Source organism: Colletotrichum phormii (assembly GCF_030913505.1).
Source record: "Colletotrichum phormii strain CBS 102054 chromosome Unknown BDP81scaffold_5, whole genome shotgun sequence".
In the NCBI taxonomy this organism is placed as follows: domain Eukaryota; kingdom Fungi; phylum Ascomycota; class Sordariomycetes; order Glomerellales; family Glomerellaceae; genus Colletotrichum; species Colletotrichum phormii.
The window spans coordinates 603885-616199 of NW_026851447.1; the positions used below are offsets into that span (position 1 = coordinate 603885).

General features: G+C 53.3%; 3 protein-coding genes across 3 annotated transcripts; 2 read left to right on the forward strand and 1 right to left on the reverse strand.

The window, feature by feature from the left end:
• Window positions 1-20: 20 nt before the first annotated feature.
• On the reverse strand, window positions 21-1351 carry BDP81DRAFT_458932 (cyclin-domain-containing protein; the record flags this gene model as incomplete). The annotated part of the gene is made up of 2 exons (XM_060593478.1): window positions 21-564; window positions 633-1351. 2 exons carry the CDS (start codon window positions 1349-1351, stop codon window positions 21-23), a joined length of 1263 nt encoding a protein of 420 aa, XP_060448074.1.
• A 3399-nt stretch (window positions 1352-4750) lies between these two features.
• BDP81DRAFT_313740 (armadillo repeat protein) lies at window positions 4751-7951 on the forward strand (the record flags this gene model as incomplete). Its single annotated transcript, XM_060583923.1, has 3 exons — window positions 4751-5045; window positions 5104-6893; window positions 6950-7951. 3 exons carry the CDS (start codon window positions 4751-4753, stop codon window positions 7949-7951), a joined length of 3087 nt encoding a protein of 1028 aa, XP_060448075.1.
• Window positions 7952-11134: 3183 nt separating this feature from the next.
• Window positions 11135-12058, forward strand: BDP81DRAFT_458934 (uncharacterized protein; the record flags this gene model as incomplete). The annotated part of the gene is made up of 2 exons (XM_060593479.1): window positions 11135-11263; window positions 11324-12058. 2 exons carry the CDS (start codon window positions 11135-11137, stop codon window positions 12056-12058), a joined length of 864 nt encoding a protein of 287 aa, XP_060448076.1.
• Window positions 12059-12315: the final 257 nt, after the last annotated feature.

Here is a 12315-nt window from a genome sequence, read left to right on the forward strand (position 1 = left end):
TGAAGTTCTCTTGACGGCCGTTACGAGGGCTGCGATGACCCTGCCTCATCCCCATGCGGCGACTTGGCCGGGCTCTCTTCGTCCGGCGAGTCTCCGCTGTCGTCAGCGACTCCGTCTGAAATCTCTGTCGATCCATCATCTTCGACTTCATCAGAATCCTCGTCTTCGTCAATCGCTTCCGCTTCTTCCTCTTGCAACGCAAATCCTGGGCAGCGCTCAACGAGGCCACGGTAGTAAGCCACAAGGACTTCTGGGTTCGGAACGATCTTCCAGTCTACCCTGTATAGAAATTCAAGCTCCAACAGCTTGAGCTCGGCGACTCTAACACCTCCTACTCGCGCATACGTTGTGTTGTTCCAAAACAGATCCGATAGACCCTTGGCCGCTACGGTGGCGGCCGTGATCAGAAAGCGATGGACAGTCAGCGTGTTGATGGTGAACTCTGGGTATAATGCGCAGAGACGGTCAATATAGTAGACCATAGAAAGCAACAGCGGCGGGGTCAGCGTCGCATGCTTTGCTAATCTGTTGAGATATTCCAGTACTGAAATGCTCGGTGCGGTTCTGAATACAGATTAGTGAGCGCTGCTAAATCAGGGGTGACGGCTGGGAAAAGAAGGCTTTTTGCTCACCTTGAGTGGAAGCGAGTCAGGCTTCCAGAACGAAGAGCCAGAGCATCGTTGGTCTCTATCAGCTCTGATAGCATGTGGGATATGAGCACAACCATATCCTCGGTGCTGCATAGCTCATATCGCTGGGGCAATATTTTCGGCGGGCCAGCCGTGGGCTTTGGGCGCTTAGCCGCGCTGCTCGACGACTCGCCCGCTGCTGATGCGCTCGCCTGCGCTTGCGCGACAGCAGGATCTTGAGAGTTTCGACGTTTTCCGGGCGACGCGGTAGTGGTCGAGGCCTCGCGAATGACGGGTGCCACGACGGGTTGGGGTTGTGATTGTATTTCTGGCTGGGATCGCCGATGGGGTTCTGGTTGCGGTTGCGGCGCGGATGGGTCTATGGGTTGAGGACGCGGCGTCGGCGGGGGTTCGACAGGCGTGACAGGCACGGTAGTAGAAGTGTACGGGGTGGTGGCATCTTGTGCCTTTTGGGTGGAAGACTCCATGGGAGAATATTGGGTGCCGGCGTCGACGGCTACATATTGTCGTGGGCGTGGTTGGGAAGAAGGTGAGGTCATTGAGGCGGCGGACGGAGAAGACCTTGATGCAGAGTGCCGCCGCGGCAAAGGGGCCGAAAGCCGGGCAGGAGATGAGTGCGGGGAGGATCGCGTAGGGGCATAGTGGAAGCTATTGGGCGAGGCATTGGCGGAGCTGGCGACGATGGGAGATGTTGTCAACATGGTCCCGGGCGCATCGTGGGATTTCGAGGACAACAGAACGAGCGGATCGGACGTGATTGCCAGTCGAAGCTGGAGCTGAAGTGGCGGGATAAGGTGAGCGAGGTGAGTGTAGTGTAGTGTAATGTAGGCGCTCCTAAGGTAAGTAAGTTGGTAATAGTGTGTAGTTGTTGGCGGTAGCGGTTCGGCGGTCGATAGGGTAGGTTCAGATTTGCAGATTGCCAGACCCCAAAATCAGATAGGCCACACACGGTCGAAAAAACCGGGATGAGGAGTGGAGGGGCTCGGTTTGCCGACGCCGTGTGGTGGTGGTGCGCGTGGGATAAGGTATTAGGCGATGAGGATGGCCAGGCTGGAGAGGGGGAGGACTGAGGTGGATTGGCGCTACAGGTATCCGATGTTGGCAATGGAAGTCACCCCCTTTGATACGGCTGCTGGCAGGAACGGGAGTCTAGGTAGACGGGAGGTCGGCACCAGTTCCAGTTCCAGTAAAGTAGCAGCAGCAGCAGCGCCAGGAACATTAGCAAAGCGAATGAACAGGAGGTCACAAGAAGAGAAAGAAAGAGTGGACGGCTGATGAAGGCATCCAATGTGCGAGGCAAGAGCCCAAGGCAATCGCACCTTCCGTCCTGACTGCCCAGGATGAGTGAGGTACGTACCGAGATGCCAGCCAGTGGGAATCGTGGGATGGCCTAGGCTGCCAATGAGGTGCCAAGGACTTGGGACGTGGAAGGGCACGAATCTGATTTTCTGCGGTCTCGGCATCAAGCCAAGCAAACCACGCTTGCGCCAGTGAGCCAGTCGTCTGCTGTGGGTTAGTGGGGAAGGTCTTGACATCTGTACGTGAGCGAAAACGTGCTTTTTTGATTGTCACTGATTTCTCACAGTCTCACACTTGTCGTCCCTATTCCGTATACCTGCGTACACTTACAGTTCTACCCGACAGACAGAGTACCCCAGCCCCGGCTCCAGACAGAACGCAACGCCAGGGGAAGGGCTTGAACATGCTTCCGGGCGGTCATTACTGCTAAAAGACCACATGGCCTTGCAGAGCTTTTCTCCTGGCCCTGCGCGCCCTGAAAGCCGCTCATTGCGCCATCTCGTCCACCTCATCTTGAGGCCCTCCCGTCGCTGATTCAATGTCAGAGGTGGGCCGCTCTTCTGCTTCGGGACACCGAGCTACGCCACTAACGCTGCTCTGGGCCCGGCGCTGCAACCCTTCTACGGCTACCCAGAGCGCCCAGGCCCCCCCACAATAAGGCCAACAGGGACCTGGCCGGTTACGATTCGCAGCCTGGGGCCGGAGGCGCCGTCGAGTCTGGGCGGCTCAAATTTTTCTACGGATATGCGGGTTCAGATTATCATTACGGAGGAACCAGTGGACCTCAAGTCTAGTACACCGTACACGCTTCGGAGCGCGGAGAATGGAGTTATGGCGCCGACGTGTTCCACCAAGGGATCCAGCATGCTCCGCGACAACCTCTTATTCTCCGGACCTTTATCACCTTGTGTACCATGTAGGAAGGTGTTTCGCCGTACGGGACTGCCCGCCGTTACGGCCAGCGGTCAGCCTCTTATCGTGTACTCGTACCCCCTTGGCGTTGAAATACCCGTCGCACTCGTCCAATCGTCAGATCTCATTTATTATCTCACGCCTGGTACCCCTCATCTCACGATCGAGCCGCTATCTTGGTCAGATTACCCCCGTCTCACGCTTCAAGCGAACAATTCGTAGCTGCGCAGCATTGTGACCCGTATGGTACGTATCCTGTGTATTGTGGAGGAACGTCCTAGTGCTTTACGAAGAGCATCGGCTTCTACAAATGACGGGACGAACCTGGCCATTAAAGGCCACTCAAGCAACACTGATCAATCTTGACCTACCTTACCTTGTGTCATAATTCGAGCAACATGGGCTTCGGCTTGTCAATAGAGGCACAACGGATAGCTTACCCGCACAAATACTTAGTATATCTGCAAGTTGCATACCTGCCCTACACTTTGCCCACTTCTTGCAATTGAGCAATTATATCGAGCTTGGCTTAGGGGTTAGCTCGGTTGAATAAACGGTGAAGTGATGAACTGGTTTTCTACCTATTCCTCTATGCTCATGGCTGAGAGAGCATTCCAGTGCTTGTTGAAATCATATCCGGCTCATTAAAACACTGCCTAGGTAGATAACTTATACCGATTGATGGCACAAGGTCCTTGAAGAGTTATCCAGCTATAAAGTCTCATTAGATCCTGAATTGCCTGTCTACGGTCCACTTCTGAAAGGGTACAAACGTAACAGATCCGCCACATCTTCATCATTCAACTCTAGACATATCTTGGTTAGAACGATGAAAGCTCACAATTTACTTCGGATCTCATTCAGGAACCGCCATCTCGACCCATCAAATGTAACAGAATCTCTCACAACTTAAACATCGATCGAATCACCAGAGGAAAGTTTTGTTAGTCTCATGTTTTCCCCTCCGTCATGGGTAGGAGCTGGATGCTCCCAGATCAGATCAACAAAACCCCAGGTGGCAAGCGCTTCTGTTTCGGGAAGTTTACCATGTGTAAGCCACACCATGTGGGGTATCGACGTGGTGGAAGGAAAGGAGACAACTAAGCAGTGTTACAATCAGCCATGCGGGGGATGGTCAGAGTTGCCAATTCTCTATCCCTACTTCGGTACCTCGTCCTTTTTCTATTACCTAGGCACTCACGAAACCCTGTAGAACAGATACCCTTGGAAAGGAGACACATTGATCTTTGAAACGCACATGGTGTTCTGCTTGTTGTGGTTTCCGAGTGGATGAATCAGAGAGTATGAAACCTTCTTTAATGTTCACGATGAAGGCAGCAGGACCGTTCGTCGCTGTAGAATCACGAAAACACGGGCAAGCACCAGCACAGCACAGGCTTCCGCACTGACACTTAAGGATGCCCCAAGCTTCAGCTAGCATGTGAGAATCCTGAAAACGGCAGGTTGCGATAAGAGAAATGCACGTGCCATACCCCAGTGCCAACGCCCGATAATCACCCAGTCTCCCAAACCATCGGCCCTGTCTTGAGGTGATCAACTGCGATCCATCCTGCGGACGACATCCTGGTCTTCAGTCCATGGACACCCGATTTCCGAACTCAAGCTCCCGACAACTTTGGAACCCATCCACAGCATACAGCAACTAGCTATTGATACATGCATTAAAGGAGAATATATTGTCCTTCGATCTTTACGCATAGCTCGATCCACGTTTACTTGACGGCCGACCGGTTCATAGGAACCTGGGGCTCTGACGCAACCTCCGTCGCCGCAACAGCATCACTCTGTCCTCGCAAGTACACGACGCGCTGTTCGACGACGACGACACAAAGACGAGCTCCTCCCAACGACTCGAATCGACTTTCATCATGACACGCACGTCGAATCCCCCAATTCTCTCGCAGCTCCAGAGCGCAAGGAGCTACACCGAACAGACGAGCGCGCTGCGGGCTCTCAAGAACGATGTTGTCGGGCACGCACAGAAGAAGGAGATGTGGGCTGAGCTAGGCGCACTGGAACCCATCGTCAAGATTCTCAATGCTTCCCGGTCGCCGGCCAAGGTCAACGGCAAAGACACTCGCCCAAGCTCCAACTCTCGATGGTTGAACGAGGAAGAGACAGTGAGACTTCAGGCTCTACAGTTGTTGGCGAGCTTTGCCAATGGTAGGACTCACATTCTTCACCTTTTGATCAGTTCATGAACTAACTTGGGCACCTCCAGGAGGCACCTCTTTCGTCCAGCCTTTCCTAGCTGCGAGCGCGCTGCCAGCTGTGTTGGACAATGTATGCCCAACTACAAACGCTCCTCTGCTCGTCACCACAGCACTGCGAGTCCTCCTCAACATTATCGAAGCTTCCACTCTATCAACTACGAGCTCGCCAATAGACATGCAAGCGCTAGCCGAGGCCATATTCGCATCCGAACATATCGATTCTTTCAATAGCATACTTTCCAGCACCGCAACCGCGTCCGAGCAACAAATACAAGTGCCGTTAGTGGCGAGCATCGTAAGCCAATTGTGTCGAGATGAGAAGCATCAACTGGCCATGGCAAATCAAGGAGTCATTGACTCTCTCGCAACTAGGTTGGCAAGCATTGCAGTTGCTGAAGGGCACGTTATTCCCTACGCCGAAGTGTTCGGTCGGGTGGATCGGATGTCGGACTTCATTCCGGAACCGGCCTCGTCCAGCTCAAACTTGGCTTCGATTTTGGAAGCATTGACTGTCATCATTTCGGACTCTCGCTTCAGGGCATGCATGTTGTTATGCTCGCCAGCTATCATGGCCATCTTCCCTGCCCTGAAATTTAACCCGTCAAAGGAAGTCCGAGCACCGTGGAACTCCCTAGAGGTCAGCGGTCTCGGATATGCGCGCCAACAGAACCTCAGCGCTCTGGACTATCTGCTGCCCGCCGTTCCTATACATCAGGGCCGAATTCCCGGGTCGCAGCAATCGCACTTTCCTGCTCTAGGCTCGTCCGAAGCGCGAGAGCGGGCTCGCTCAGCCGCAAGCAAATACAGCTCTACGGCTTCCGTGTGGGAGACTTCCCGGTTCGAGTTGTTCGGAAACGAGACAGAACCAGAAGAAGAACAGGAGACTCCTCTGATACCGTGGCTGATACTCTTGGTCAGATCGCGGCAGGGTTTGGACCGGCTGATGGCTGCCAATCTCCTCACTTCCCTTTTCAGATCCGGGTTCGGCAGCAAGTATCTGAGAGAGACGAGTCTCTGTCTTCTGGTTGTCCCTGTTCTCATGGAGATGCTCGAACAGCTTCAGGCAGCACCGCCAGTCGTGAAGTCACCCTTGGTTGATGCGGAGGCGGCGCTCAAGTGGACGATACTGGAGCGTACGCCAGCCATCCTTGCTCGGATCATCACAGACAGCGAGCCTCTTCAAAAGGCTGCTTTCGACGGCGGCGCCGTCAAATGCTTCAGCAAGCTCCTCAAAGACGCATATGAACCGATCCCATCTTCGGCATATGCCAAAGTATGGTCACCACAGGCCGACACTGCGATGGAGACCGAAAGCACCCCTCCTTCTTGCGCTCTGGGATCAGAAGGACAGCCGCCACTCCTGGCCCACAGAGTGCGGATGCGAGAAAGTGCACTGAAGGCGATAGGAGCTCTAGCGGCCGGCAAGGACGAATATCGTAAGGCGTTCGTCGTGGAGGACGTCGTTGCTCACATTGTGCAATCATTATCGCCTACACCCGGCAAGCCGTCAAATCCCAAGGATCGCAGTAAACCAAACGAACCAGATGGGCCAATCCGTGATGGATCTGCGTCTGACCACAATTCTGGCTACGGCAGTAACCCGCTGTCGGTCTTGATCGCGGGTTGCCACGCTGTAAGAATGCTGTCGCGGTCAGTGAGTATCCTTAGGACTTCTCTGGTGGACTATGCTGTGGCCGTGCCCCTATTCCGGTTCCTCAGACACCCTGACGTGGATGTCCAAATTGCTGCCACTGCTGCGATTTGCAATTTGGTCACTGAAGTCAGCCCCATGAGGGAGGTGAGTGCAACTCTTGGAATTTCCCCTGTACATGTGGACTATACTAACCATCTCAGCTCCTGGCCGAACGGGGTGTAATGAAGATACTGTGCGAGCATGCGCATTCTCTCAATGCAGCATTGCGTCTTAACGCTCTCTGGGCACTGAAGCATTTCGTACATGCTGTTGACCCGGATACGAAGAAGCAATGTCTGGATGAGCTTGAGTCTGGATGGCTTGTGCAACTTATTTGTGACGATACGGAAGATGATGCTCTGTTCCTTGCTAGGTCTAAGATGGACAAGCAGAATGCTGTTGACGTTGGGGACGATTTGGATGGCGACGTCGAGATGGATCAGGCTGATCCTTTGTCCAAATCGTGGTTGGGCTCGCAAGACGCAGACGGCAAACGATCGGTCAAGTTACGTCAAACCGAGGCGAAACTGGCAGCTCTTCGCGAGGCCGAAATCAACCCTTTGCGAAAAGCCCGCAACGATGACCTCGCCATTCAGGAGCAGGGCCTCGACTTCATAAGGAATTTGATCGGGGCGGGTGCATCTGGAACGCAGCCTGATGCGTCAAGCGATACCACAGAGATGATTGACTACCTTTTCAATGAGTTGGGGCAGGATAGATTTTTCGACATCTTGGCCAGAAAGCTCCAAGTCAAGGTCCTTCATCCAACGTCAAGACGGTCCACTGGTTCAGGGCGAGAGGCCCGAGTCCTTTACCCCCAGGCCAAGATCATCGAGGCCGTTGTGTTTATTCTCGTTCACATGGCGGCAAGCATTCCGCGCCATCGACAACTGGTTATTGCACAAACAGACTTGCTCAAGCTATTGGCGAATCACTTCAATAGCAAGGACAAGGAAGTCCGGGTAGCCCTTTGTCACTTGATCAGCAACCTCACGTGGCAGGACGACGACAATGACGCACGGGGATGCGCCCAGAGAGCATACGAGCTTAAGAAGTTGGGATTTCTTACTAAACTTGAGGGGTTAGAGGACGACAGCGAATTAGACGTGCGAGAACGGGCCAAGAGCGCAGTGTGGCAGATGAAGCAGCCTGGCACATACTAGGGGGAGAATGTCGGTAAATTTGCGCCTCTCTGGCAACATGAGTTATGGCACCGGATACTAGGATTGTCCCAGCATGAGCAGAGGTCGCTGGCGCCACGGTAGCGGACTTTGGGTCAATAGACGGAGAGGCGAGCGAAAGCATAGTGGCGACGAGTTTGTGGTAGCAGACGCGTCGTCAAGACAATTGTGTTGGATTAGCCGGGTTCGCATGCATGTACGATATAGATGTACATGAGATTTGACGTAGCGTTACTGTACACGGTGCAACAGTACATGATAAATGATGGAAAGGCATGAGTCAGCGTTGACAGTCAAGACGTTCAAATAATTCTGATGATGGGGGCCGATGTGTACGGAAATGTGTACGTCTTGGAGTGATACCGGTGCTGAAGCGCGAACATCCACACTTGATTATGCGCCAAAAGGTACCATTCATGTTTCTGTTTCACTGGTAAGTAAGTACGTACGATTAAGAGATTGCTTATTCAAAAAAGAGTTCACCCCCCCGGTGCTGAGTTGGGGGCTACATCTCTTGGTGCTCATACTGGGAAAATCGAACTCGAACTCGTAGCCTGTCGTCGAGTAAGGCTGTGGGCGTAATTTTGATTGTTGACCATTAACCATTCCCCCACCCAGCCCAGTTTGACCTGACCCCCCGGCCTAGAGGGGCGCCTGCTGGTTGTGGTGACGGGAATGGGATCGAGGGGGTATATGAGGGCTTTCGCTTGTGATTTATAGTATTCTGTAGACTGAATATACGTGTGAAGCGCGTCTCTCGTTACGCGCTGCGGACGGAGCTCGGGGTTTCCCCGGCACTGCAAAGTTCTTGGATAGGTATACTGTATGTATCTGGATTTTCTTGGCATTGATGGTTGAAATTTCGTTATTGCGACCGTTGAAGGTGTTCGTCTGGCATTTTCGGAACCAGCGGGTGGGATGAGAGTGTTCGTCTCTCATGTGGTCTGATCATCACGTACTCTCTGATCACGAGCAAGAGGAGGATTCTGTTTTCTTCTCTTGCATCACCCACATTACCCCTGTCCCGCACTTAGTGACCCTGTCGTCGATCCGCGGCCCATATTCCTTCCCTGCACATTGGTGGATCCATACCCGCAGCCCTATCTCTCTTTTCCCCCTCCTCCTCTTCTGAGTGTAAGTGGTATGACGCAGTAATATATGTTTCGATTTTTTTTTTTGAGCAGCTCGCGGCATCGAGGAGTGACTTGATAGATTTGGGACAGCTTCCAATGCCAGTACTCTTTTCCGCCTGTAATGTAGCCCCGAAAGGAACCGAATGAGGGGGCAGGCTTGATTCACTGAGGCGGGATCACGATGCGAAAATTCGTTCCGAGGCCGCGACAGCGCGGAATAGCTCCACGTTTCAAAATGATGAAGTGAGACTACATGTAGGGAAACTCTGGGCTCTAGATCGTGACCTCTCACACGGCTGTTGTCTGAAGGGTGTAGTCACGCGAGACAGTGGTTGGTCAAATGGGAATGCAACCGCGTAGAGTTCGTTCCTCCAAAGGAACGTTAGCCATCCATCTGTGTGAAAGTAAGTTCAACGAGGGGGGGGGCGCTTATCCTCGCCTGATGTAGGTAGTCAAGTGTTTCTAGATCTTCAGACCAATCGATATGCTTGCTGATGTGATGTGATGCGGCATTCTGTTGTGATGAGGTTCGGCGTTTTAGTCATCGCGGCGGGATGCAGTCGTGGGATTTCCCGATGGTTCCGAGCGTCTGCCGGTTGGCCCCGGCCGGGGAGTCCGGAGCGCGAGGTCTTTTGGGGTGGCGTTTGGCTACTACATTGACTTCCCACGCATCATGTGAGAGGATGTTCACTCAGTCTGGAGCTTGAAAGACATGGTGTCTGCGGCCATTACGTCAACGGTCAATTGACTCAACTCTCATTTTTCGAACCTCTGTCGGCTCCGTCCAATGCCGGGACCATGTGGGAGGTGAACTTTTTGCAAGGGTTTGGCTACCGGTGTTGGTTCCGGGTGGGGTAGAGAACGGCGAACGGTGTGTCTGTGCATGTTTCCCCGGCAGGCATTTGCTTTTCTGTTGATCTCTAGACCCCAGCAATGGTTTGACGCGTAGAGCTACATTCGATCGTCTTGGAGTGCATTGCTTTAGCAGTGTGATATTAGTTAGCAATGTCACCGACGAAGCAACAGTAAGTATATGTACAGCCCAAACGTGTTCACATTGAGAAGTTGTACGTGGCTCGTGGTCAACGATGGCTTGCTCACTCTCAGGATATTAGGACGTGTTTGCTGGTCACCAACGGAGTGTACGGTGTAATACCTTTCCAGAGCAGAAAAATGCCCTGGTTCCGTTTGGCTTCTCTGGTACACCTCCGAGTACGGGCACCTACCGGGATGCCTTTCGGTGTAAGCGGCTCTGGCGCTCACATAACCTCACTACCTTTTAGCTCCACAGTCGACCCACCCTTCCCCATAGCAGGCCATGTCGTTGCACCTGCTCCTCGGCCAGCGAGCTGAGGAGGTAGAAGGCAAGCGAATAGACTACTTCCTAGTATCATCACGTACCGGGGAACTTCCCAGCAGCCCTGGGAGCCAGCCCTGGGAGCGGACCTCTAAATGTCACTACCTTGGCCCATGCGGTTACATCCTGACAAACCTTACCTCGACTTGGCTGACTTCAAGACAAGGTCTCCTGACCAGAGGACTTTGTTGTTTCGTAGATGTTTCCTGCGATTCTCGACAATAGCCCAACCTTCCACGGTTAACCCACTCTGTCTATCCTACCCGTCTCATCCGGCCTTATCCATGACCGTTCGTTCTCCGGGAGAGAGGGATGGGTCCCTCCGGCATATGGGCTACAAGTCTTTCACATCGCCAAGGTCCACTTGTCGGTGGGCTCGGACTTGAAGGTAGCATCAATTACACATCACTGAAGCCGCCATTTCACATCATGGAACTGTCGAGTGGCATAGTGCCAACAACTTGCCGGAGAGTGGGTAGTTTCAAGCAGAAGTATAAGACCTTCCCTTCATCCCTCTTGAGCGGTTTGTTTTCCATCACACCATTGCAGGTATCAGCTTTCAAGATCCATCAACAGGCTCGAACAACATCACTTCGACTAGAGGACTCTACTAAACAGACGCATTCTTTGCGGCATACCCAGTAATACCAAGCTTTTACCACAGCAAACACCGCCATGGGTTTGATCCTCCAGCGAGTCAACGAGGCGCTCGACATCAATCCCACCCCGGGCATTGAGGAGCAGCTCAGCGTCAACGGCTCCAACTGGCTGTGGACTTGTGTAGCCATATACTCTGTCTTTTTCGTATGTTCTTCCTGCCCAACTTCTCTTGTGTAGTCTGCCTAATCTTACATTCGTCATCAGCTCGGCGTGTTTGCCCTCTCATGGAAACCTAGAGGCAACGAAAAGGTCTTCCACTACCTCCTCAGCATCGCCCTCCTAGTCGGCGCAATCACGTACTTCTCCAACGCCTCCAACGTCGGCTGGTCCCTCATAACCCAGGGCACGACCTCCCGCTCAGGTACCCCACGGCAAATCTTCTTCAACAAGTACATCAACTGGGTCGTCGCCTTCCCCATCGTCAACATCCTCCTGGGCCTCGTCGCCAACTCTTCCTGGGCCACCATCGTCTGGCACGTCTTCCTCTCCTGGGTCTGGGTCATCAGCTACCTCGTCTCGGCCTATACCCCGTCGGTCTACAAGTGGGGCTTCTTCGTCTTTGGCACCGTCGCCTACCTCGTCATGGCGGCGTCGACGTTTGCCGAGGGCAGCGTCGGGGCGAAGCGCGTGGGCACGCAGGGAGACTACTGGATCCTTGCCGGGTATTTTAACCTCCTATGGCTTCTGTATCCCATTGCGTTTGGTGTCTCTGAGGGCGGTAACACCATCGGCGTCACGCCTCACTTTATCTTCTTTGGTATTCTGGACGTTCTGATGATCCCCTGTGGCTCCGTCGTCTTCTTGATGCTGTCTAGGAAGTGGGACTACAACGCTCTGAACCTGTACTTTACGCAATACGGCCGCGTTCCCCAGGGCGGACACTTCCCTGAGAAGTCGGCGGCTCCAGCCCCTGCCCCAGCTGCGACCCCAGCTGTTTGAGTTGCTTTTGAGCTTTAGCAGCACACTGTGTGGTGTCGTTTGACTGAAGTCTTCATATCAGGGGACACTTTATCGGCCCATTCAAGATGACCGGCAGTCTTTGCCTGATGCCATACTATTCTCGGCCATTAATAGGTGATCAATGAGGAAAACAACAAAAAGGAATTAAGCACAATCTTTTACACAAGAGGGCCAAAGGAGGGGTCTCTCGATGAAGAAACACACATGATCCGAATGGAGTACGGACAGGAAATACC